At 40.2% G+C, this 27590-nt stretch overlaps 1 protein-coding gene across 1 annotated transcript in view; it reads left to right on the plus strand.

The window, feature by feature from the left end:
* The window catches only part of EPG5 (ectopic P-granules autophagy protein 5 homolog), a 124210-nt gene that overhangs the window by 21665 nt on the left and 74955 nt on the right, over nucleotides 1-27590 (plus strand). The window contains exons 8-16 of the mRNA XM_003267534.2: nucleotides 2496-2610; nucleotides 3315-3465; nucleotides 6877-7032; nucleotides 11526-11683; nucleotides 15693-15847; nucleotides 17520-17660; nucleotides 24712-24876; nucleotides 25785-25904; nucleotides 26572-26831. Of these exons, the coding sequence (XP_003267582.2) occupies nucleotides 2496-2610; nucleotides 3315-3465; nucleotides 6877-7032; nucleotides 11526-11683; nucleotides 15693-15847; nucleotides 17520-17660; nucleotides 24712-24876; nucleotides 25785-25904; nucleotides 26572-26831 (1421 nt within the window). The remainder of the gene's footprint in view (nucleotides 1-2495; nucleotides 2611-3314; nucleotides 3466-6876; nucleotides 7033-11525; nucleotides 11684-15692; nucleotides 15848-17519; nucleotides 17661-24711; nucleotides 24877-25784; nucleotides 25905-26571; nucleotides 26832-27590) is intronic.

Here is a 27590-nt window from a genome sequence, read left to right on the forward strand (position 1 = left end):
TGAACTCTTCTTATGCACCAAGTATTGTTCTAAGCACTTTTCACATAGTATCTCATTTAATTCTCTCAGCAACCACCCCCCCTAGCTAAAGACTTATGATTTCTATTTTATACATGAGGAAACTGAGGTGCAGGGGTGTGAAGTGTCTTCTCTCAAACCATAGGGTCATTAAATGTGGAGCCTCCAGAGCCTATGCTTTGAGCCAGTGTGCTGTGCTGCACCCCTTCTCTAGAATATCAGTCTGTTCAGCTGGGAGAATTTGGCACCTGGAAATTAAAGTCATATTACGTAAGATGTATATTAGGAGTTTTTTTATGTAGTAACAAGTTTCTGGGGTTGGAGCCTCACCTACAGATGATATGAATCTGAGTAATAAAGAGCTGGAGCTTAGCAGTGTTTTCCCTTAACTCATAAACTTCTTATCCAGAAATTCTCATTTGAAAGGAAGAAGATGGCTTTCCATTTTTGGTGAGAATTTAATGATCAAAATCCAGCTTCTCGAGATCACCCTTGTTAATTTTCCTTTCTAATATACTCATTGTGATTATATTTGTAAGCAGTTCTGTTCTCCAGCTAATTACCAGTTCTAGTCCTTTATTTTGGTCTGAATCTTGATTTGGTGTTCTTGTCTAGGATGTCCAGTGACAGATTTATTATAATCCCTCTCTTAAAAGCAGGTGAAAGTGTTCAGCCAACAGTTCTCAGAATGACAGCCATGGCAGCTGTGGGATCATGTCTGTGTATTTCCCAGAGTGCTCATTCAGAAGGGGGGAGCCCCCTTCACAGTCGTTTTTCTGTTCCTGAGACTTGCAGGAGGAGGTGGTCCGGTGGTGGTGAATGATGTGGACATGCAGGCGTCTTTACTAGAAACTGAGGAGTCATTCTGAAGCAAGCTTCTCAGGAGCCAGTACAGATTGGTCTTTTAAAGATTGTAGTGGAGCAATATGTTTTTTTTAGAGTGGTCTTTCTTGGGGGAGAAGTCTTTTTTTCTGGTAGGTTTCCTGCATTTAATCCCAGACAGATAATGATTAAGGAGCATTATAATTACTTGTAATGATTAGGCATTATAAATACTTCCAGTCAAAATATTTGATTAATTATCTCACCCTGCATTGGTGCCTGGCTCCTGTTTAACAATCCCTAAATATTCAGTGAATTCAAGAACTTGGGGAGTAGATGAGAAAGTTGGGAGTGCCACTGCCTCAGGAAAGGCTGTAGGGAGGAAGGCACTCTGAATTATCCGCATCAGTGGTTTCTTGATACTAGCTATATACTAGAATCACCTGAGCAACTTGCAAACCTTGCCCAGGCCCACACCCAGACATCCAAATAGTGAAAAGCCTCCCTGGGGGTTGAATGTACAGCTGAGTTGAGAATGGCTAAGTTGAGAACTACTGCCTTAAGTAGAGTTTCTGAAATGCTTGTTTGTTAGCCATTTTAGACACATAGTAAGAGTGTAAAAATTGAGTGGCTTAAGGAAATTATGAATGATTTGCGTTAGTCCCTTTTTGAAATTGAGGTGATATATTCTTCAGGTTCTCAGGATCTTTTCACTTCCTTCCCTTTTTAATGGTAGCGTATCTTAGGGCATGAATCAACTTGGTTTCTAAGGTGACTTTAGTGCTCTGTGTCAAACAAAAAGACTGCAAAGATTTCCCCTATGTAATCTTTGTGTATGACCACTGTTATTTTTATACTGCTTTTGGCAGCACTAATTGACAACAGAACTTTAGTCACCTATAGCAAATGTCAATTGCTTCGTATTAAGTCTGTTGCATACTACATAGATCTTGGTTTTGGGAGAAGAGAATTGCAGCTAACATAACTTTGAACTCTCATCTATGGTTCTTGTTTTTTTTTGAGATGGAGTCTCGTTCTGTCACCCAGGCTGGAGTGCAATGGTGTGATCTCGGCTCACTGCAACCTCCACCTCCCAGGTTCAAATAATTCTCATGCCTTGGCCTCCCAAGTTGTTGGGATTACAGGTGCATGCCACCATGTCTGGCTAATTTTTGTGTTTTTAGTAGAGATGGGGTTTTACCATGTTGCCCAGGCTGCTGTTGGACTCCTGACCTCAGGTGATCTGCCTGCCTCAGCCTTCCAAAGTGCTGGGATTACAGGCATGAGCCACCACACCCAGCCCATCTGTGGTTCTTTAATTGATGTTATCAAAGCACTGATCCCTGTAAGGTCCTCACTCTAGAGGATTTCTTTTTTTCTATTTTCTTTGGGATGGACATTTAATGAGAGCAGTTTCAGTCACTGGCTATGACCCAGATACATATAAAATTGTGCTTGCAATTTCAGGTGATTTACTGTGTAACTATCTGTGGAACTGATACTATAAATTTCTGTCCTGGAGAAAAGGTCCATGAAGACTCATGAGGATATCACATGTATACTATTGAGACCTGTGATAATTTAGCTCCTGTAACTCTAGATCATAGTGTGATCTGATCAAATCTGCTGACATGACTTTTTGTCTTTTCCCTTAGGATGAAGACCCTGAGACCAGTTGGATTCTCCTTAATGAAGAGGATTTGGTTACCCTTTTAGCACAGTTCCCCTTTCATGAACTCTTTCAACATCTTCTTGGGTTTAAAGCAAAAGGTAGACTCATTTCTCTTATGTGTAAAATGTGGTAGTGGCAAGTGTAAACACAGGAACTCTGCATTGAGTCTTCTCTTTTTTTTTTTTTTTGAATGAGATGGAGTCTTGCTGTGTTGCCCAGGCTGGAGTGCAGTGGCACAATCTCGGCTCACTGCAAGCTCTGCCTCCCGGGTTCACGCCATTCTCCTGCCTCAGCCTCCCGAGTAGCTGGGACTACAGGTGCCCGCCACCATGCCCGGCTAATTTTTTGTATTTTTAGTAGAGACGGGGTTTCACCGTGTTAGCCAGGATGATCTCCATCTCCTGACTTTGTGATCCGCCCGCCTCGGCCTCCCAAAGTGCTGGGATTACAGGCGTGAGCCACCGTGCCTGGCCTGAGTCTTACTTCTTGTGTAGGCTCCAACTTGGGTTTCTTGTGCCTAGCTGTTCTAGGCTTCTCTTGTGCTTGTAATTTCCCACTTGGTGCTTAAATGTGAGAAAGCTAACTAGCTTGTGCATTGCCCAGCTTAAATAAATTGTTTTTAATTTGGCACATTATCTCAAGTTTTTTCCCATTTCATGTTGATATGGGAGCCAGAGCAATGAGATTGTCAGTTCGTCTCCATCTTGGCTTTGAGTCCTCATTAAAATATTTATATAGCTGTATCCGTTCATGTTTTTTCATAGTAATTATGATTTTTTTCTTTTATCTGATTAACTTCTAGGTGATTATTTACCTGAAACAACAAGACCTCAAGAGATGATGAAAATTTTTGCCTTTGCCAACTCACTAGTGGAACTTCTGGCTGTGGGGTTAGAAACCTTTAATAGAGCACGCTATAGGCAGTTTGTGAAGCGAATTGGTTATATGATCAGGTAATACTGCTGTTGCTCTACCCTTCTCTGTTCCTTTCACCCTAGTCAGACACAGATACTGCATAATTGGGATGATGGACATTTTAGTTGTAAACCTCAGGTCTTATTTCTCATAAAAGTTAAGATTTTTTTCTTCACCATCTATAAAATGGGAATTTCATAATTGCTTCCAGTTAGAATATTTTGTTAATTATCTCAGATTTAACTGGCTTGCTAGATGATTGTTCTTGGAGTTGAGATCCCCAAAGCTGTTGCTGGGTTGAAGTCTGGGCGAGACAGAAGGCATCTAGGAAAATGCAGGCTCTTACTGCTTCAACTATCTTAATAAATTTAGAGCATATGTACTGCTTTTCTTTGAATTAATTTTATACTCTTTTTTCTGCTTTATTAATTTTAATTGTCTTTAGTGGGTCATTTCTTATAGCATATACGTATGCTGTTATTCAACTTCCTTCCCCACCCAAAAGAAACTCCATAAAACTACAAAACTTCTCTCCCTCCTTACTTTTGCTTCCAAAACAAAATTACTTTTAATTCATTTATTTTATCTTTTTTAAATTTTTTTGAGACGAGTCTCGCTCTTTTGTCCAGGCTGGAGTACAGTGGGCATGGTCTCGTCTCACTGCAACCCACGCCTCCTGGGTTCAAGCAATTCTTGTGCCTCAGCCTCCCTAGTAGCTGGGATTACAGGTGCGCACCACCACACCTGGCTAGTTTTTGTATGTTTAGTAGAGACGAGGTTTCACCACATTGCCCAGGCTGGTCTCAAACTCCTGGACTCAAGTGATCCGTCAGCCTCAGCTTCCCAAAGTGCTGGGATTACAGGTGTGAGCCACCGTGCCTGGCCTAATTCATTTATTTTAGATATGTATCCATTAGCTTTATAAATCAGTCAAGTGATTATAGGATGCCCTGAAAGGGTGGGGGGTCCCTTCTTTTTTTTTGAGATAGGGTCTCACTCTGTCACCCAGGCTGGAGGGCAGTGGTGCGATCTCAGCTCACTGCAACCTCTGCCTCCCAGGTTAAAGCCATTCTCCCACCTCAGCCTCCCGAATAGCTGGGACTATTGGTGTGTGCCACCACGCCCAGCTAATTTTTTGTATTTTTAGTAGAGATGGGGTTTCACCATGTTGGCTAGGCTGGTCTCCAACTCCTGACCTCAAGTGATCTGCCTGCCTTGACCTCCCAAAGTGCTGGGATTACAGACGTGAGCCACTGTGCCCGGCCTGGGGGTCCTTTCTGAGGTCTAGAGAAAGCTTTGAGTATAGAGTTAGGAGAATGAGATAGTGGGAGGGAGGATGGCTGGTGACTTGGAGATAAATTTGTTAAAAGCTAAAAGCCCATCTACATATTATTAACAGAAGTCCATCCAGACATTTGTTTTCTGATTTTGCTTAATAAATAAGACCATAAATAAAATTTGTCCATAAGCTCACATATATGATGTAGGATTGCATGCTTACTGTATGCCAGGACTGTGATTTCTCATTTTATTATCTCAGTAACTCTATAGGAAGGACGTTGGTATCATTACTGTTTTAAGATCACTGTTTACATTACTGTGTAAATAACAGCTGTAATGTATTATAATTATTCTTTCTTTGTTTTTCTTTCCATCTGCTTACTTTTCTTTGTATCTAGTGCAGATTCTTCTCATACCTTCTAATTGCAGAACAATTTCCCATAAGGGCTTGCCTTCAGATCGTCTATTAGTTCCGATTTTATTCCTCCATCCTTACTTGAACTTGCATTTCCTCCCACCACTACCCAAACAGCTAATACAGATGAAGATCTCTAATGAACCTTGTGCTCCTGATCCAGTGGCCAGTTCTAGGTCTCTTCATCCTACTTGGCATCTCTTACGTAGCTTACATAGCAGCCTTTCTCGTAGTTAGTTGATCATTTTATCCTTGAAACATTTTCTTTGCTTGGCTTCCAGGATACCACATTCTCCTGATTTCTCCACCATTTCACTGACAATCCCTTTTCTGCCTCCTTGGTTGTTTCATTCTCACTTCCAGACTTCTTAATGTTAGAGTGTCTCAGAGCTCAGTCCCTGGACCTCTCTTCTCTTTATCTACACTTGCTTTTTGAGACATCATTCATTCATCTTTAAATATCTAAACACTGTTACAATTCTCAGAGTTATATTTCCAGCCCTTACCTCTCTCATAAACACATTGTATATTCAGCTACCAACCAAGCACCTCCACTTGGATGACTCATTAACATTGTAACATAATGTTCTCAAAGTGAACTCACTCTGCCCACCTCCCAAACTACTCCTCCCAGTTTCATTAAGTAGCAACTCTATTCTGGTTTCTCAGGCCAAAACACCTGGTGGCACCTGTGGCTTTTCTTTCTTTTATACCCCACATTCAATCTAACTGCAAATTTTATCATCTCCACCATCAAAATACCATCTTTTATCAAATCTAAAATACCACCAATTATTTTTTAAGATACATGTTATGTGCCACTAACATAGGGAAAATGCTGCCAAATTATGGCATCACATCATTAATATTAACATGGATTCGGGCATTCTAATTGCAGAGACATTAGTGTGAAAGACATGCATTTTGAATCAATGAAACATGCTCTTTCCAGAATCTAGCTGCTTCTTACCGCCTTCACTGCTAGCACCCCATTTCATTCCTAAACCTCCTGACTTATCTTCCTGCTTCTGACTTTGCCCACCACCCGCTTCTGCCCTTTCCCCACCTCAGTGTATTCTTAAACAGCCAGCCTTCCTTATGAATTGTGAGTCAGCCTATTCACTGTCTGCCCAGGACCCTACTGTGCTCCCCACTGCACTCAGGGAAAAAGCCGAAGTCCTCACAGTGGCCTGCAGGGCCCCTCACGATCTGGTTTCCTGCCACTTTTCTGATTTCATCTCCAGCCGGTCTCCCTCTCAGCACATTGGCCTCCTTGCTGTTCCTAAACATACCTGACACCCCTCGGAGCTTTTGCATTGGTTGTTTCTTCTACGTGGACACTCTTCTCATGGACATTCTTGTGATACCTCACTGTTTTCCAGACATTATCAAATGTCCCTCTTTAGTAAGGCCTTTCGTGCTCCCAACTCACCTCCTTACCCTGCCCACCCCTCCACCTCCAGACATACTTTATTCCCTTCTCTGGCTTTATTTTTCTCAGTGTCACTTACAACCATGTGACAGACTATATATCACTATTTTATTTGTTGCCTCTTTGCCCTTCACTAAATATAAGCTCCATGAAGGTAGGATTTTATTTACTCCATTTCATTACTTTCAGAACCTGGGCAATAGTAGGTGGATAGTAGGTGCTCAATAAATATGTGTTGAATAAGTGAATGTTGTAAATGTAATATAAAGATGCAGATATTGAGCTAATGAAAAGTACTGTATTATCTTTCCTCATGCTCAGGATGACCCTTGGTTATGTAAGTGACCACTGGGCACAGTATGTGAGCCATAACCAAGGCTCAGGAGTGGCCCAGCAGCCCTACTGTATGGAGAAACTACAGGTTGAATTTGATGAGCTGTTTTTGAGGGCTGTCCTACATGTGCTGAAGGCCAAAAGGTAAGTAAGACATATGATGATATTTAGTGAAAAGTAACTTCCTGACTAGTAAGAACTATTCAAGTGAAAGCCACTTAAGTAGGTCTCTTATAATAGTTTCTTAGTGTATTTCATCTATTTCTTATTGAGGGCAAATTCTTGGGCGTTGGTTTCCTTATCTGTTGACTGAAATGGTCTCTCTCTCTCTCTCAATTTCTTTCTGTTTTAAGACAACACTATTCTGGTGTCTCAGTTTTTTGCCACCCTGAACTTTTGGGGCAGCCTTGAGCAGGGGAAAACAAGGATAGATTCTATCTATCACATACCCACTGCACTGCCTGCAGTGAGATGCAGTAGGTGTGCAGCATGTGGTGCAAATGATCTGCTGATGTTATTGTTCAATTTGCCTTCCTGTAAGGGCTTTAAGGTCTAGGAATGTCATGGATCTTGGTTCCCTGTCTTAACTTTGTAAATGCTGTCTTTGATCATGCTGTCTGTGCTGCTGCTTATAGCCTAGGACCTGTTTGAGGCATAGGCAGGGGCACAGCTGCACATCCTGTACTGTCTTCCCTGAGCCACTGGCCAAGTTGAGGAGTGGGCTCTGCTGCAGGATTGTGCCCTCCAGTAGGAGATGCGGGGCTGCCTCCACCCCCACCCAGCTGTGCTTATGAACTTCTGGCTCTCCTCTGCTTTGGCTCTCTCCTGAGCTAGCTGTCTACACTCCCTCTTGCCATGTGACTCTTAGCCTCAGCCCCTGGTTTATTCTGTGTTGTATAGTAAGTTTGAGTCTTGGTCTGCCATTTACTGTTACCCTGGGAAAGTCACTTAATATTTGTGGTCTCACTTTCTTCATTTATAAAATGGAGATGGTGATAATGATACTACTGTTCCATTAACCTCATGGATATGTGATGAGGGTGAATTGTGGTATTATGAGGAAACCACATTTTAAACCATAAAGGACTTTTCAAATGTAAGTGGGGGTTGTTCTCGTGTGGTTTCATATGGGGAATAGAATAATCTAGAGACTTAGAGAAAGATCAGGAGTTCTTAGCTAAGTGTTAACCACTTTTAGACACTGTGAAGGCATGAGTCTAACTTAAATAGAACTTGGGTATAGAAATTTATCTTTTTTTTTTTTTCTGAGGTGGAGTCTCACTTTGTTCCCCAGGCTGGAGTGTAGTAGCATGAGCTCGGCTCACTGCAACCTCCGTGTCCCGGGTTCAAGCGACTCTTCCACCTCTGCCTCCCAAGTAGCTGGGATTATAAGCGCCTGCCACCATGCCCGGCTAATTTTTTGTGTTTTTAGTAGAGACGGGGTTTCACCATGTTGGACAGGTTGGTCTTGAACTCCTGACCTCAAGTGATCTGCCTGGCTCAGCCTCCTAAAGTGCTGTGATTACAGACATGAGCCACTGCGCCTGGCCTTATCTTTAGATTACTCCTGTTATACCTATACCATAAATTTGGTAGTCTCATGAGATGCACAAATCCTGTTCAGGACTGTGTCAGGGCATCAGTGCAGTAGCACCTGCCCACTGATGCCGGCCTGGTGCATGGGAGGAGTCTTCCTTCTCTGATCTGTCACTTGTTCTTGTGCTTGCTTGGCAGAGAGGCAAAGTTCTCATCCTAGTTACTTACTAGGGCTTATATATTGAGCTGTGAACCCTTCCTGTAACATTGTGTATATAATTCACAAAGATAATTGTTTTAAAATGTTGACAGCTATTGTTCTTAAGTTTATTTTAGGAAACAAATTATATGAGAACTAGACATTTAAAGCCATGAAATTTAAATTTATTTGGCACTCAAATGGAAATTTCTGGCAATAGCTATCCCTTCAGGCTAAAACAAAACTATACTAAAAGACAGACAACAAAAATATAAGCCAGGGCTGAGCGCGGTGGCTCACGCCTGTAATCCCAGCACTTTGGGATGCTGAGGTGGGCAGATCACCTGAGGTCAGGAGTTTGAGACCAGCCTGGCCAACATGGTGAAAACCCATCCCTACTGAAAATACAAAAATTAGCCAGGCATGGTGGCAGGTGCCTGTAGTCCCAGATACTCGGGAGGCTGAGGCAAAAAAATCACTTGAACCCGGGAGGTGGAGGTTACGGTGAGCTGAGATTGCACCACTGCACTCCAGCCTGGGCAGCAGAGCAAGACTTTGTCTCAAAAAAAAATATATATATGTATATGTATATATATAAATAGCTATATAAATATATACGTGTGTGTGTATATATGTGTGTGTGTGTGTGTGTATATATATATGTATATATATGCCAGACTTCCTGAATGTCTGCCATATAGGGAATTTTATAGCCTGAAATACACCCTGTTCATGATACTACTTTTAAGTCCTCTATAGTTTTCCTTCTTTGTTTGGGGTTATAAAACAGCATCAGGTCCCATGTGAAGTGTTAGGATAATTAATTAATAAGATAGAAACCTGGCCCACCTGACCTTAGAGAAGTTTCTTAATCTCTTGGTCAGGAGTCTAGCTGACTTTTCCAGAGTCTAGGTTAGTGTGGGTTTGAGCTACCAGTTGCCTGTTTAGGTTCATAGATGTGGATTAGGCATACACTAATCATTTTTTTCTTAAATTTGGTTTATTTGTAATTAGATAATTTGTAATTGGATAATTTGTAGTAGTTAGGCCTCAAATATGGCAAAGCTTTGAGTGCCTCCTATTTAAAAAATTTTTTTTTTAAATTTAATAGCAGATAAGTTGCTATACATTCCTTAGCAGATTTCTTTTTTCTTTTTTTTGAAATGGAGTCTCATTGTGTCGCCCAAGATGGAGTGCAGTGGCACCATCACTGTAACCTGTGCCTCCTGGGTTCAAGCGATTCTCCTGCTTCAGCCTCCCGAGTAGCTGCGACTATAGGCACGCACCACTGTGCCCGGCTAATTTTTATATTTTTAGTAGAGATGGGGTTTCACTATGTTGGCCAGGCTGGTCTCGAACCCCTGACCTCAAGTGATTTGCCTGCTTCAGCCTCCCAAAGTGTTGGGATTACAGGCGTGAGCCACCGCACCCGGCCATTCCTTAGGAGATTCTGACTTGGGGCATGGCCACCATCCTGATACACGTTTTTTTTTTTAGTTGCAATAACATTCACATACAATTTTAATAAGCATCTATTGAGTGCTGATTGTTTTTGAGATACTGGTTTAGATAGCAGATAATTAAAATACAATGTTCTAGTTATAAACTGGTTTATATAAAAATGAGCAAGACCTGATTTCTGCTCTCAAATTGCTGTTAGGTTAGTATGTTATATGTAAATTACAGTACCTTGAGGTGTTTCTCACGTTGTGTTTTAAGAATCACTTGAGTCTGAGTCACCAAGGGTGACTATAAAAGGTGTAAATTCTTGTGCCCCAGCTGTGACCTACAAAATCATGGTCTCTATAGGTGAGGCTTGGGAATCTGCATTTTCCACAAAGTCTGCAGGTGGTTTTTCTGCCACTACAGTGTGAGGGTTACTGGCAGAAAGTATGATGATGGCAAAGTCAGGTATGGATGGAGTTCTGTAATAGTGCAGAGGAGGAAGTCCAAGGAGAGCTCGACTCATGGAAGGAGCCAGCCTGGAGGTGTGGGGTCTCTCCAGGCTTGTTGGAATGCAGTGGTAACTGAAGGAAGGCAGAGAGGGCTCTGGTTGGAAATACGGGTCAGAGCCATACCATGGAAGCCTTTGAGTGTGGGCTGAGGAGTTTGAACTTTGTTCAGTGCTCAGAGAGGAGTACTGGATGGATTTTGATTTTCCTCCCATCCACTGCACATGTTTCTGTGTGCACACGTGTACCTGTATGTGTGCTCAGACACATGCATCCACAGCTGACCTCTCTGCCACCCACTACTGTCTGTGCCTTAGTAGCCTGTGTGAGTTGGTGCTAATATCCATAATAATAATAATAATTATTATTATTTTTGAGATGGAGTTTCACTCTTGTTGCCCAGGCTGGAGTGCAATGGTGCGATCTTGGCTCACTGCAGTCTCTACCTCCTGGTTTCAAGTGATTCTCGTGCCTCAGCCTCCCAAGTAGCTGGGATTACAGGCATGTGCCACCATGCTTGGCTAATTTTGTATTTTTAGTAAAGACGGGTTTCACTGTGTTGGTCAGGCTGGTCTCAAACTCCTGACCTCAAGTGATCCACCTGCCTCGGCCTCCTAATGTGTTGGGATTACAGGCGTGAGCCACCACGTCCGACCATATCCATAATTATTGTCTTGGTTTTTGTGAGGATGGTTTGAGTTGATATTGTACATATATATATACACACACACGTGCACACATTGTAGTGGTTAGAACAGTCCCTGGCACAGACTGGGTGGTTTGTATTTGCTGTTATTCTTAGCCATCCTTGAGGTGTTTATGACTAAAGCATATTAGAAAAATTGTAGTGTGATTTAAGAATCTTTTTTTCCTTGAGAGCCAATGGTTTGTCTACTTTCTTAGTGTAATGAAGCTGATTAATAAATAAAATGATTCCTGCTTACATGCAGACTTGGCATTTGGCTGTTTATGTCCGAGATGCCCTTTGGGACTCTGTCTGTGCAAATGCTGTGGAAGCTCTTCTACCTCATGCACCAGGTGGAGAGCGAGAACCTGCAGCAGCTCTCCTCCTCCCTGCAGCCCGCCCAGTGCAAGCAGCAGCTCCAAGGTACAGCCCCGCCGAGCAGTCGGCGTCCAGCTCTCCCTATCTTTTTGTGCTTCTCTTCAGTGCTTAATTTTTACTTTTAGAAGGACTAAGAGAAAATGTTTTACTCTGCATACTCAAGTGTAATGATTTTGAAATTCAAGAGACTGCTTTACAGTTTTGATGTATTAAATAGCAACTAGCATACCTGAAATCAAAATTTGATTAGTCCCAAACAGTATGCCAATACACACAATATTCTAATTTTTAGGAAGCACTTTTTTGCGTGTGTATGTGAAATTATTCTAGTTGACAGTTGTATTAACAGATATGTATTAATTGTCTAGAAATTTTTTAAGGCTCTGTGCCCAGCCATTCCTCTAATATCTTTCTTTTATTGCTGTTTTTTTTTAAAGTTGTATTGTTTTTATGAACTAAAGATGTAGACAGGTGTACTTTAAAAATTAATTTTGGTGAAAACTTAAGTTTTTGCATGATACCGTCTCTAAACTATAGGATATTTATTTATTTTTATTTATTTATTTTTTTGAGACAGGGTCTCACTCTGTCACCCAGGCTGGAGTGCAGTGGTGCGCTCTTGGCTCACTGCAACCTCTGCTTCCTGGGTTCAAGTAATTCTAGTGCCTCAGTCTTCTGAGTAGCTGGGCTTACAGGTCCATGCCACCACACCTGGTTAATTTTTGTATTTTTAGTTGAGACATGGTTTCATCATGTTGCCCAGGCTAGTATTGAACTCCTGACCTCAGGTGATCTGCTCACCTCGGCCTCCCAAAGTGCTGTGATTACAGGTGTGAGCCACCATGCCTGACCAGGATATTTACTTATAACAAAATTATAATGTTCAAAGTGAAAAACACTATTTAATTAGATGTATGTTGTAGTGATTTTAAAAAACTACCCTGTACATTAAAAAATGATAGACAATATACTGAAATACCAGATTAAAAAAGAAACACCAAAGATAATTCTATTTTCCAAATGTTTTTTCCTTCACAGCAGGAAGTAAAGGCTGTTTTCCAAATTTTTAAATGTCTGTATCACTTAAAAGAAAATATATTACTTTAAAAATTTTTGAGCCTCTACTGTTTGCAAAGTAGTTTCTGCAGACATTCATGATTTATTTTTTTATTTCCTTTTTTTTTTTTTTGAATTGGAGCCTTGCCCCGGCTGGAGTGCAGTGGTGCAATCTCTGCTCACTGCAACCTCCATCTCCCGGGCTCAAGTGATTCTCCTGCATCAGCCTCCCGAGTAGCTGGGATTACAGGTGCGCTCCACCATACCCAGCTAATTTTTATATTTCAGTAGAGACAGGGTTTCACCATGTTGGCCAGGCTGGTCTTGAACTCCTGACCTCAAGTGATCCACCTGCCTTGGCCTCCCAAAATGCTGGGATAATAGGCATGAGCCACCGCACCCAGCCTCCGTTTCTGTCTCTCTAGATTGATGTCTTTATTCTTCTGTTTGTGTTTTTTTCTTTTATGGGGCTCGGCATGCATCCTCTTTTGTCTCTTTCCATTTTTCTTTTTATCTTTTTAGTGGTAGCTCTGGATTCCTTTACATTATTCTGCTTTGTAAAATGCTTCTCCACTGTCCTGGGGGCAGTGCTTCTATTAGACTATTGCCATGGTTGGACCTGGTCTTACGAGTGAGCTAGGTGAGAGGTCTCACAGCCATTGTCTGTCCTCTGGCAGCTATTTCTGTGGTTGAAATAGCTAACACAGAAGCAGACATTTCCTTTGGAAGTGCCTGGGATGGTCAGCAGCACTTCTTTGTATACCTGAGTCCTGGGTACATCTCCTTTGTAGTGTCATCTCCCTTCATTGCGGACTTACTATCCTCCAGGCTCTGCGTTAGCATGTGGCAGATGGAGCCGATGTCGAACAGCTCAGCTCTGTAGTGGATGTGATTCCAGACCCTAAAGTGGCAGTAGCAGCCTTGCCTTGCCCTGGAGCTTTGGATCCTGCTGCTGGAGTTTTCTGTCTGGACTCCAGGCTCCCATGGCACTTTTATCTTTATCTCCCTTGGGGCCTGTATCACCTGACACAGGAGTTAGTGGCACAGTAGAGAAGTTTCATCTGCCTTATTATGTTCTAGCCTTGAGAGTGGAGTCTTTGCAAAATTTGACCCTCCTGCTGTAATTTGCTGTTTTTTCATCTTCTCCTTTGCTTAATCTTTTGTATACCAATTTTGTTAGGAGGCTTGATTTTTATTGTTTGTGAAAGAATAAAGCCTCCTAACATATTTTACCTTCCTCACTTTTTATATTTAATAAATGCCAGAAGTGCTTATTCTTTATAACCAGTTCTTATTTATCTGTGGTAATGGGAGTAGGGTGAGTTTGAAATCAGTTTCCAGGGGACAAATTTTAACTAGTTTTAAGATTTCCTAACTAGCAGATTTCTCAGCAGTGATTGTTAAAAACCGGCCTGTTTTAATTTGGCTTCTTTTTGTTTATTTCTAGTCTGATCAACATTCTGACTACTAGTAAAGTATAGCCATAAGCAAATTTGATGATAAATAAATATAGAAATGTGTTTGTTTGTCCTTATAGTTAATATTTTAAAAGCTAATTAGAAAGTTATTTCACTTTCTTATTGTTTTTTCTATAGAATTATTTAAAATATAAGGCCTTTTCCTTGATTTGTACCTTAAACATTGTAAGTTTGAATGATAATTCTTTTTTTTCTTTTTAAATATCTTTTCACAATGTAAGTTAGAATGATCATGCCAATTTTCATTATTCTGGGAATGCTCTGTGTAATAATTTCCACTATAAATCCAATTTGGAGATGGCAAATGAAAATGGATTTGGTAAATGTCCCAGAGTTATTTTGAAAATGCAGGAAATTTGGTGAGCTACCTACCTTGGTTTCTCAAATGTGTAAATGTGAAAAGAATTATTGGCTTGTTGCCTTCTTACTGTGAAAAGTTCCACCAAGGATATATATATATATATTTATTTATTTTATTTTATTTTATTTTATTTTATTTTATTATTATTATTTTTTTGAAATGGAGTCTTGCTCTGTTGCCCAGGCGGGAGTGCAGTGGTGTGATCTTGGCTCACTGCAACCTCCACCTCCCAGGTTCAAGTGATTCTCCTGCATCAGTCTCTAGAGTAGCTGGGACTACAGGTGTGTGCCACCACGCCCAGCTAATTTTTGTATTTTCAGTAGAGATAGAGCTCACCATGTTGGCCAGGCTGGCTTCAAACTCCTGACCTCAAGTGATCTGCCCACCTCCGGCCTCTGAAAGTGCTGGGATTACAGGTGTGAGCCACAGCGCCCGGCCAAGCACATATATTTTTAAAATGGGCTTTTTTTCCTTTCTGCTGTAGAACTTTGCATGTAGTTTACTGTCATGTATATTTGTGAATATTGCTTCCTAATGGCAGAATTTAGTATTGCTTATACAACATCCTTTGCGATATAGGCAAAACATATCACATTTATTATATTGTTTATGACATTCATTAGTATTTCAGTTATGGTTATAACTAATTTATTGCCCCTAGTTTTTCTTTATAAGCAAATCTCTTTTTTTTGGAACGCCCTATTTGTGCCAAGTAGTTGCTTGTATTAGCAGTTTTCATTAGTCAGGTCTTTGTTTGTCTGATGGTTACCAAGTAGCTTCAAGTGTGCCTTTCAAGTTGGCAGTACTGCCTTTGAAGGTGACTGCCTAATGACAGCAGCAGTACTTTGCAGTTAACAAAGCACGTCACCAGTGACATGCTATTTAATCTTCTTATTAAATAACCTTTTGAGACAGATGTGGGTACTGAAGCTTAGAGATGTTAAATGTCTCCTGTGAGGCCACATTATATTTAGAGTTTGTTGGAATTTCAGAGGCCATCTGGTCCAGCCTTATTCGTGATGCCCGTAGAAATCTATTTTGGAACAAAGAAAGACCTTTTGTATCTTTAAATATTCCTAAATCTTTTTCTCTGGAAGAGTGATTAAAAGATATAAATTTATTCTTTCCCCACTCTAATTTTCTTGATATGAACTTGCAGACCCAGAACATTTTACCAACTTTGAGAAGTGTCTTTCTTCTATGAATAGCTCAGAAGAGATTTGCCTTCTGACTACCTTTGCTCAGATGGCTCAGGCCAGAAGAACCAATGTGGACGAAGACTTCATAAAAATTATTGTTCTGGAGATATATGAGGTTAGAATATGAAGTTTTATAAATCAGCTGAAAATGTTTTCTTTTTGGATTGTCCATCTGTTGATTTTTTTGGGAGATTGCTTTTACAAATTGTGACTTATTTAGCTACTGTCTACACTTTTGAGAAGGGATAGAGAATCAGTGGAACATTATTTTGCTACAAGGGTTATTGAAAATGTGAATTATATCCATTTCCCAGTACTTATTATCTTTTGAAATTTGTTGCACCAGTTTCAGTAAGGGAGAGACAATGTGACACAGCCTGACACAGTTTTTATGATGTATGTTTCCCTCGCCCCCACCCCTTCAACTAAACTCTTCCACTCCAGCTAGTAGCAGAAACCTAGCTTCCCAGCCAGTTTAAATGAGATGGTGGGAAGAATATTGAATCTAGAGTTAGGATACCTGAGTTTTAACTCTGCTATTAATTGGCCATTTCAAATAAAAAAAGATAACTTATTACCCCAGGCTTCATTTTCCTCATCTATAATATGAAATTACAGGCTGGGATGAGATCCTTGCATTCTTCATCTTTTCACTGAGCCATCCATGAGGGTGGAGGAGAGTGAAATTTGGACCCCTGAGCATCTAGGGACTAGCCCAAAGTGGTTACCAAAATGTTCATTGGAATTTTTGGATATTTAAAAAGCCCTGCATATTTTACACTTTAAGCTGTCATTTATCTGTTGCTCTGCATACAAAATATCTCCTCCAAAGTATTCAAGTTAACTCAAGTAAAATCATGTTTGAAGATGATTATTTGGGTTGTATTATCTTCCTCTAATAATCCAGTTTGAGAATGACAAACCTGGATGTTCTTTCCAGGATCAAATACTTGATTCAGCTGTTCCTATACTGGTGCTTCATAACCATGCATAAAGTTAAGATCTCGATGGATCTGGAATTCAGACTATCTTCATGATCCAAAAAACTTGGGGAGAGAAGACATACTTTCACATACATTAAGTGACATTCCCTAGATCTGTTGCTAAAGTAATACTTACGCTCTTGAGTAAAGTTTCCAGTGTCTTGACCAGGAGTCACAATAAAAATTACATTCTATATTACATTCTTATCCTGTGTGTGTATGTACAGTTGAAGCAATACTTAATCTACCTGTGATGCACTATTACATTTTTCTATTTTATTTTATTCTTTCTGTTATTTTTCTGTATATTCCGTTGTGTTAAAAAATACCATTGGCGTTAATGGATTGTAACATACACTTTGAAAGACGTAATTCAAAAGGAGTTGGTAAACATTAATATTTTAGAAGATCTTGTAGTTAGGGATCTTATTTTGTAGGAGAAGCTAGGCATTTCCGTGAAATGCATTCTGATTTTCATCATGGTAGTGATTTCCTCAAATTTAGAAAAGTTTTGAAACTGCAGGAACTGTTTTATTGTTACCGACAAACTTTGGGATATACTTTTTGAATCCATACTTGAAGTCATTGTTATAAAAAGTTGCCATTCTCTTACATTCCTCTCCCTCCACCTTTCAGCCTCAGAGTAGACAGTTGCGTATATGAAGTTTTAACATTTTTTGGAACATAGTGTCAACTAAGGCTCAATGTAAGATTCTTTCTGCTTTGCTTGAAAAAACTATGTAAGTGTTTTGACTGATAATTAATATTAAAAGTGTCGTCTTCTTCCCCCTGCCCCCCATTTAGGTATCTTATGTCACCCTGTCTACCAGAGAGACTTTTTCAAAGGTTGGTCGAGAGCTTTTAGGGACTATCACAGCTGTTCACCCTGAGATAATTTCTGTCCTTCTGGATAGAGTTCAAGAGACCATTGACCAGGTTGGAATGGTAAGAGCACTGATTTTGTTTGTTTTTGTTTTTTTAAATCTTGGAGTAATGGAACATTGGCAAAAATAGGAAGGAACAGGATGAAAGGAACTAACATTTACTGTGCCGGCCTCTGTGTCATTCACCACACCAACTTGGGATTAGCTGCTGCTTATAAAAAGATGTGATTGTTTCTCTCAGATCTCAAGGTTGACTTGTCCACGTCCTTCAATAACATATTTTTACTTTACTTATGACCTATAGTTAATTAACAATTTTTATTTCATAATTTGTTTGGCTTTCATAGTTTTTATATTTTATACTTGGAATAAACAACTGACAAAGAAGGTCCTATTTAAAGTCAGTCAAAAGCAAAATAAATAGTATGTAGTAACTTAAGTTGAGGAGGACACAGATTTAATTTGTTTCTGTCATTTGTCACAATCCCATTTGCAATCTTCATGTAGTTTTCCAAAAGTTTTCTTGAGATGTAATTCACATACCATACAATTTACCTATTTAAAGTGTATAAGTCAGTGGTTTTTAGTCTATTCACAGATATGTGCAACTCTCAACACAGTCAATTTTAGAGCATTTTCATCACCTCCAAAAGAAACCCCTTAGACTTCAGCTATCACTTTTTTTTTTGAGATGGAGTTTTGCTCTTGTTGCCCAGGCTGGAGTGCAGTGGCTCAATCTTGGCTCACTGCAACCTCTGCCTCCCAGGTTCAAGTGATTCTCCTATCTCAGCCTCCCAAGTAGCTGGGATTACAGGCGCCCGCCACCATGCCCAGCTAATTTTTTTGTATTTTTAATAGAGATGGGGTTTCACCATGTTGGTCAGGCTGGTCTTGAACTCCTGACCACAGGTGATCCACCCACCTCGGTCTCCCAAAGTGCTGGGATTACAGGCATGAGCCACCGTGCCCGGCCCAGCTATCACTCTTACTCTTCTATCTCCTTCAGCTCTAAACAGCTTTCTTAGGTTGGGGTCCTAAGTGACTTTCATAGATTAGGGCCCTAAGCCCTAATCTAATGTCTGTCTCTAGATTTTTGCCTATTTCAGACATTTCATATTAATGGAACTATGTAATATATGGTCTTTGTGACTGGTTTGTTTCACCTAGCATGATATCCTCAAGGTTCATCCATGTTGTAGTATGTGTCAGCATTTACTTCATTTTTAAGCCTGTATAGTAATTCCTTGGTGCGTGTGTGTGTGTGTGTGTGTATGTGTGTGTGTGTATAACTTTTTGTTTATCCATTCATTCATTGATAGGGACTTGGGTTGCTTCTGCCTTTTGACTATCGTGAATAATGTTTCTATGAATGTGGATGTACAAATACCTCTTTCAGGCCTTGCTTTCAGTTCTTTTGGGCATATTCTCAGAAGTAGAATTGCTGGATCATTTCATAATTCTATTTTTAATCTTTTGAGGAGCCATCATACTGTTTTCCATAGTGGCAGTACATGGTACATTTTCCTTTTAAGAAAAACATTGTTGGCTGGGCTCAGTGGCTCATGCCTGTAATCCCAGCACTTTGGGAGGCCGAGGTGGGAGGATCATGAGGTCAGGAGATCAAGACCATCCTGGCTAACACAGTGAAACCCCATCGCTACTAAAAATGCAAAAAAAATATTAGCCGGGCATGGTGGCGGGCACCTGTAGTCCCAGCTACTCCGGAGGCTGAGGCAGGAGAATGGCGTGAACCCAGGAGGTGGAGCTTGCAGTGAGCCAAGATTGCGCCACTGTGCTCCAGCCTGGGTGACAGAGCGAGACTCCGTCTCAAAAAAAAAAAAAAGAAAAGAAAAACATTGTATGCTACTGCAAGATGATTATATTGAGATAAAAAGCTTTTCATATACAGTTCAATGCAGTAGGAAGTTTTCTGTTGCTCCTTCTTGAGTGATTAGTGGATGAATTCCAGAGAAATGTACAGTGGATCATATGATTCTTTCGGTTTGAGCTTATGACATTTTTCTCAAGTGTTTTTCTTGTTTTTGGCTCCTTTTTTTTTTCTCCCAAGACAGAATCTTGCCCTGTCGCCCAGGCTGGAGTGCAGTGGTACAATCTCGGCTCACTGCAACCTCCATCTCCCGGGTTCAAGTGATTCTCCTGCCTCCTGAGTAGCTGGGATTACAGGCGCGTGCCACCATGCCCGGCTAATTTTTAGTAGAAATGAGGTTTCACTATGTTGGCTAGGCTGGTCTCGAACTCCTGACCTTGTGATCCACCCACCTCGGCCTCCCAAAGTGCTGGGATTACAGGTGTGAGCCACCGTGCCCGGCCTACATTTATTTTTTTTAATTTGGCCATAATACTTCTAATAGTAAACTGTGCCCACAAATTTGCTTAACTTTAAGTGTGAAAATTGAAACCACAATGTGGGGAAAAGAAAGAAGAGAAATATGGCTCTGTTCCGCCCGGCTCACAGGCAGCCAGAGTTGAAGGTTATCTCCCTTGTTCCCTGAACATTGCTGTTATCCTGTTCTTTTTTCAAGGTGCCCAGATTTCACATTGTTCAAACACACGTGCTCTAGAAACAATTTGTGCAGTTAACGCAATCATCACAGGGTCCTGAGGTGACATACATCCTCCTCAGCTTACGAAGATGATGGGATCAAGAGATTAAAGACAGGCATAAGAAATCACAAGGGTATTGATTGGGGAAGTGATAAGTGTCTATGAAATCTTCACAATTTATGTTCAGAGATTGCAGTAAAGACAGGCGTAAGAAATTATAAAAGTAGTAATTTGGGGAACTGATAAATGTCCATGAAATCTTCACAATTTATGTTCTTCTGCCATGGCTTCAGCTGGTCTCTCCGTTCGGGGTCCCTGACTTCCCACAACACCACAGTGTTTCAGTGTAAGTTGCCTACACTCCTGATTTATACATGTGGTTCCATTGTGCTCTATGAACTTGTGAGGTTTTTGGAGGAAATTGTTTAAGCCCCCATGCTTTCAGATGGATATGATGGCCTTGAATATTTTCACAGAAACCTTGGGCTAATCTGCTAATCTGGAATCAGACCCTAGCTCCAGAATCTGAGAATGAGCTGTGGCTGGGGGCTCTGAACTTTCAGTGACACACTTGGAGTATGTCTGAAGATAACTTTCTGTTCTAGAGGCCTAGCATGAGGCACGTCCTATGTAGAGATTGCTGTGGGTTAGGATAATTGTTGAGAAGGACAAAACCTTTTGGGAGATCCCAGAGTATAAAACTCAGAGATTTATTTGGTGACAACCTGCAAATTGATGTCATGTTTTTCTTTTGGCATAGTGTGTAATTTCAAAAATTGGCCCACTTCAGAGGACACATTCTACTTTTGATAGTGAAATCCATGCATCTTTCCTTTAACCTCTTCAAGTAAAATTAGTGATACTTTTGCTTTCAGGGAAAGCATAAATATATTTTAAAATATAGGCCGGGCGCGGTGGCTCATGCTTGTAATCCCAGCACTTTGGGAGGCTGAGGTGGGCGGATCACGAGGTCAGGAGATCGAGACCACGATGAAACCCCGTCTCTACTAAAAATACAAAAAATTAGCCGGGTGTGGTGGCGGGCGCCTGTAGTCCCAGCTACTCGGAGAGGCTGAGGCAGGAGAATGGCGTGAACCCGGGAGGCGGAGCTTGCAGTGAGCCGAGATTATGCCACTGCACTCCAGCCTGGGCGACAGAGTGAGACTCTGTCTCAAAAAAAAAAAAAAAAAAAAAAAAACCATATATATGTGTATATATATATATATATATATATATATATATAGTGTAAATCCTGTTTTGTTGAGCACTCTCACTCACTGGAATTCTTAATTGGATTCTTCTTTCTAACTGTTGTGCCTTTAATTTTTTTCTTGCCTTAGTGCATTGACTCTAGGCCCTTTATTACAATGTTGAATAGAATTAGTGAGAATGGACATTCTTGCCTGATTTCCTGTCATAGGTGCTTTATATTAAGCTGAGGAAGTATCTTTCTATTTCCAGTTTGCTGAGTTTTCTTCATGAATGAGTATTCAAGTGGTTTTTCCACATTCATATGAGATAATCTTATGATTTTTTTCCTTTATTGTCTTAAGTTGATGAGTTACACTAACCAGTTTTCTAATATTAAATTGCCATTGTGTGTTTCTGGAATAAAAAACACTTGATCATCATCAGGTATTATTCTCTTGAGGTATTGCTAGATGCAATTTGACAATATTTTGTTGACAATTTTTACATATATTCATGAGGGATGTTGCTCTGCCATTTCATTTCTTGTTATGTCTTTATTAGGCTTGGTTTTAGGGCTGTGTTAGCCTCATAACATGAGTTGGAAAGCATTTGTTCCTCCTCTGTTTTTTGAAAGAGTTTTTGCATAATTGCTATTAATTCCTCTTTGACTATTTGATAGAATTTACCAGTGAAATCATCTGGGTCTGGAGTTTTCTTTGTGGGAAGTCTTTTGATCATACATTGGATTTTTTCTTTTTTTTTTCCTTTTTTTTAGACAGACACTCACTCTGTTGCCCAGGCTGGAGTGCAGTGGCACAGTCTTGGCTCACTGCAACCTCTGCCTCCCAGGTTCAAGCAATTCTCCTGCCTCAGCCTCCTGAGTAGCTGGGATTACAGGCACATGCCATCGTGCCCAGCTAATTTTTGTATTTTTAGTAGAGACAGGGTTTCACCATATAGGCTAGGCTTGTCTGGAACTCCTGATCTCGGGTGATCCACCTGCCTCAGCCTCCCAAAGTGCTGGGATTACAGGCGTGAGCCACCATGCCTGGCCAACACAGTGGATTTCTTTTTTTTTTCAGATGGAGTCTTGCTGTGTCACCCAGGCTGGAGTGTGGTGGCAATCTTGGCTCACTGCAACCTCTGCCTCCCCGGTTCAAGTGATTCTCCCGCCTCAGCCTCCCCGGTAGCTGGGATTACAGGCACACACCATCACGCCTGGCTAATTTTGTATTTTTCATAGAGATGGGGTTTCAGCATGTTGGCCAGGCTGGTCTCGAACTCCTGACCTCAAGTGATCTGCCTGCCTCAACTTCCCAAAGTGCTGGGATTACAGGCGTGAGCCACTGTGCCTGTCAACAATTGGATTTCTTTAAGAGATACGGGACTATTCAGATTTTTATTTTTTTCTTGAGTCAGGTTTTGTAAGATATATTTTTAAAGGGAAATGTTCCCATTTCATCTAACTTGTTGAATGTATTGGCATCGAGTTAATTGTGGTAGTCTCTTGTTAATCTTTTAACGTCTCGGGGGTCTTTCGTGATAGCTTCACTTTCATTCTTGATAGACAGATATATGCTATGCCATTATTTTACGTAGCTGGGCTAGGTGCTTTTCCGGACAGATCTCATTGATGTACTGATTGTTCTAGCACGACCGTTTTGCTCTTTCTGTTAGACACTTGCAGCGTACAGTAGAACTTTTCTATTTTTGAAATTTTCATTTTACCATTTTATTTGAAAGATGCATATTAATGAATCCTCATGAAAATTTAATTAAGTAAACACAGAAGAATTTAAAAAGGAAAGGAATGGTTTCTTTAAAATTCACTCTTTCTACTGTTTTTTTAAAATTTTGTTTAGGGTAATGGGATCATTTTTACCTCAAACCTCAGCATCACACAGTATACCCATGTAGCACCTGCACATGTACCTTATGAATATAAAAGTTGAAATTATATTAAAAAATTTTGTTTTGGCTTCAGTTTGGAACAGTGCAGGAACCTGATAAATGCCAGTATCTAGACCTTTGTTGTTTGATATGGTAGCCGCTAGACACACGTGACTATAGATGGAGCCCTTGAATAGTGGCTAGTCCAAGTTGAAATGTGCTCTAAGTGTAAAATATTCACTGAGGTTTGAAGACTTTGTATTAATAAAAGAATGTACACATCTCAAGTTTATCTAATAGTTACAGGTTGAAATGATAACATTTTGGACAGCAGATTAAATAAAATACGTTAGTAAAATTAATTTTACTTGTTTCTTTTGGCTTTTAAAAATGTGGCTGTTAGAAAAATTAAAATTGCATATATGACTTGCATCGTTTTCCCATTGTACAGCACTATTCTAGACGTTGTAAAATGAATTATTCTTCTGATCAGTCTCCCTTAAGGCATACTTTCTTAACTGAACTCAGATTTATCTTTTTTTTTTTGAGACGGAGTCTCATTCTGTCACCCAGGCTGGAGTGCAGTGGCATGATCTTAGCTCACTGCAACCTCAGCCTCCAAGGCTCAAGTGATTCTCCTGCCTCAGTCTCCTGAGTAGCTGGGACTACAGGTACATGCCACCACACCGGGCTAATTTTTGTATTTTTAGTAGAGTTGGGATTTCACCATGTTGGCCAGGCTGGTCTCGAACTCCTGACCTCAGGTGATCTGTCTGCCTGGGCCCCCCAAAGTGCTGGGATTACAGGCATGAGCCATCATGCCCGGCCCAGATTTATCTTAATTTGCACACTTGGATGTGTTATTTTAAAAGTAGTGCTGTAGACTTTCTGTACATAGGATTTAAAAATAATGTGGATTATTTCAAATACGTATAAAAGTAATGAGAATAGTATGGTATAATGGCCTATCATCAAGTTTTAACAATAGCTATCAATTCTTGGTCTCTTTGTTGATCTTTTTTCATCTTACCACCCTCCCACTCACCCTACCCCCAGCCAAGATGGCTTGGAAACCAATAGAGTATCTTTTTAAATGCCATAGAATGAATAATTACTTAAAGTGCTAAATTCTTTTGCAAAGTGAATAACTGTCCCCTAATTTATCATGACTTTAAAAATGTGCATTAGTGTGGTGGTTTACCTAAACTGAAGCATACCAATTTGAATATTTAAAAAAGATTGATCTTTACAAAGGATTACAAAATGTGCTTTTGATGTGTCATCAATTTTAATACCCACTTGATTTGGTTGTCTGTGATTTCCATTTCACTTGTCTAAAAATTAAACAAAATCCCAGTTCCTTTTGGAGAAAATTTTTTACAAGCAGTTTAATAATATAATATTGTAGTAATATAGCATTGTTCCTAAGTCTTTGTTTTAATGAGTATTGTTTTCTTTTTAATAAGGTTTCTCTCTACTTGTTTAAAGAACTGCCTTTGTATCTTTGGCAACCTTCTGCATCTGAGATAGCGGTGATTCGGGATTGGTTATTGAATTACAACCTGACAGTGGTGAAGAATAAACTGGCCTGTGTTATTCTTGAAGGACTGAATTGGGGATTTGCTAAACAGGTATGTGTTCAAACTATTCCCTGGAGACTGGAGGTTGTACATACATCCGTTTCAAAGAAGGATTTTCTCAAAACACTAACATTTCTGAGTACCATTTGCAAGGTCTACAAATTCTTTTGGCTGTGTCAGAGTTTAGGATTTTCTCTTTAATTCTCTTTTGCAGAATAAGCAACTATTAAATGAAGATAAATTGTTCCACATTGAAAATTCTTCCCTTTTTCCTTATTCACATGTATCTGTTTTTGTTTTTTATTTTTATTTTTTGAGTCAGAATCTCACTCTGTCACCCAGGCTGGAGTGCAGTGGCATCATTTGGCTCGCTGCAACCTCTGACTCCTGGGTTCAATCAATTTTGCTGCTTCAGGCTCCCAAGTAGCTGGAACTACAGGTGTGCACCACCACACTCGGCTAATTTTTGTATTTTTAGTAGAGACAAGGTTTCACCATGTTGGCCAGGCTGGTCTCGAAATCCTGACCTCAAGTTATCTGTCTATCTTGGCTTCCCAAAGTGCTGGGATTACAGGCATGAGCCACCACGCCCAGACAGTTCATTAAATATTTTTCTGTTTAATTAATTAAGCATCTTCCTGGTTTGTGGCATTGCCCTTGACCCAAAGTGTTTATAGAGATTCTTGGGTGGAATGGGAGATGACATTCAAAGATAACCTTTTTTGGCTGGAGTAGGGGTTAAGTCAGGTTCAAACCTATGTAGGTACAGTGTTATTGCCCTTGACAGTTTTTTGCCTATTGTCATTTTATAGCTTCACTGTGTGGGATGTGATTTTTGGAACATTTAGCTTCTGCATCGAAGATCCTTTTTTACTATTCTGCCTAATGTTTTGATTCAAAGGTACAAAAACAAAACAAAACCAAGGTTGTATGTTTGTGATTCTTTTTCTCTTTAAAAGGCTACCCTTCATCTGGATCAAGCAGTCCATGCTGAAGTGGCTTTAATGGTTCTTGAAGCTTATCAGAAGTACCTTGCACAGAAGCCATACGCTGGGATTCTTTCTGAAAGTATGAAGCAGGTATTTCTTCCTCTTCTGTATTGGAAACATGAATCTTTATCTTCCCAAGACATTTAGAAATAAAGATGATAGACTTATACTATTGACCCTTAGGTATCCAAAGAACATTTCTAGCAATTTAAGATGTTACAATTGACTTCTATGGTTTGATAAAGATTCTTCTTTAAGAAATAGCCTTTATATAACTATTCTAATATTACAGAATTTGAGTTGAACTACAGTGGTGTGTTAGAGCTTGGTTGTATTGCCTCTGGAGAACTGACTTAAATTTTTAGGAACTTTGCAAGCCAGGTTATTAAACTGTTGGTAGCTTAAAATTGACCATGGTGGGAATTTTTACACCATCAAAATTGGCAAGCGCTATAGATGAGACCTCTGTCCTGATGGTTAAACTTATTTATCAGCACACTATTCATTGAGCATCAACTTTTATGTCACTTTTCTTTTACATGAGCTAAGATCAGGTTCACAAAGTGACTAGCAAGTAAGCGGAAGTTGCGAGTGAGAAATTGCTTTGATGTAGTGCAATAAAGATTAATTGGAGACCAGCAAGTAGAATATTCCTCTCTTTTGAGGGCATTGTTGGTCACAAAAGGAGATGAGTGTATGAGCTTACTGATTTAATTTGCGTGTGACTAATGTGGCTCAAAATAAATAATTGTTTTAGGTTTCGTATTTGGCCAGTATTGTTCGATATGGAGAGACGCCTGAGACCTCATTTAACCAATGGGCCTGGAATTTAATCTTGAGGCTAAAACTGCACAAAAACGATTATGGAATACAGCAGAATTGTCCAGCTGTTCCCTTCTCCGTCACTGTGCCTGACATGACAGAGTCACCCACGTTTCATCCTCTCTTGAAGGCTGTGAAAGCGGGCATGCCCATTGGCTGTTATCTAGCCTTATCTATGACAGCTGTGGGCCACAGGTACCGTGTTGGGCTGAACCACTAGGGTTACTGAACCTTGCAGATAGTTGTAGAATTTTATCTTTCATATCCCAAGTTCTGAGGCCTCTGTGAAACCTATTGCGGAGTAATTAGGGCCAAATGATAATCCTTGATTAACAGCTTATCAAGGGGAGATGCTGCCCAAATTCACATACTTCAGATTTGTACCAGCAAGTCACCTTGTTATGTTATGAAGAGAGTTCTGCTTGTCTCCTGGAGTGGAATGTTCATGTCAGCAGTAGATTCGTACTGTCTTCCTCAGAATTGTGATCAAATAAAAATAATTGATCACCTGTAGTAAAATTTTTGAAAAATTGATCGTAGCCCAACTCAGGCTTCTTTTTTTTTTTTTTTTTTTTTTAATTTTACTTTAAGTTCTAGGGTACATGTGCACAACATGCAGGTTTGCTACATATGTATACATGTGCCATGTTGGTTTGCTGCACCCATTAACTCATCATTTACATTAGGTATTTCTCCTGATGCTATTCCTCACCCAGCCCCCCACCCCACGACAGGCCTCAGTGCGTGATGTTCCCCGCTCTATGTCCAAGTGTTCTCATTGTTCAATTTCCACTTATGAGTGAGAACATGCGGTGTTTGGTTTTCTTAACTAGAGGTCCCCTTAACTGTCTAGAAGAATGAAATGCCTGACCAGGTCACATGCCTGTCTGACATGAGCCCATAGCTGTCTGTATGTCTTCTACTGGAGCATTTATCACACTGTATCATAGTTAA

This window comes from Nomascus leucogenys, chromosome 4 (assembly GCF_006542625.1).
Source record: "Nomascus leucogenys isolate Asia chromosome 4, Asia_NLE_v1, whole genome shotgun sequence".
NCBI classification, from domain to species: Eukaryota; Metazoa; Chordata; class Mammalia; order Primates; family Hylobatidae; genus Nomascus; species Nomascus leucogenys.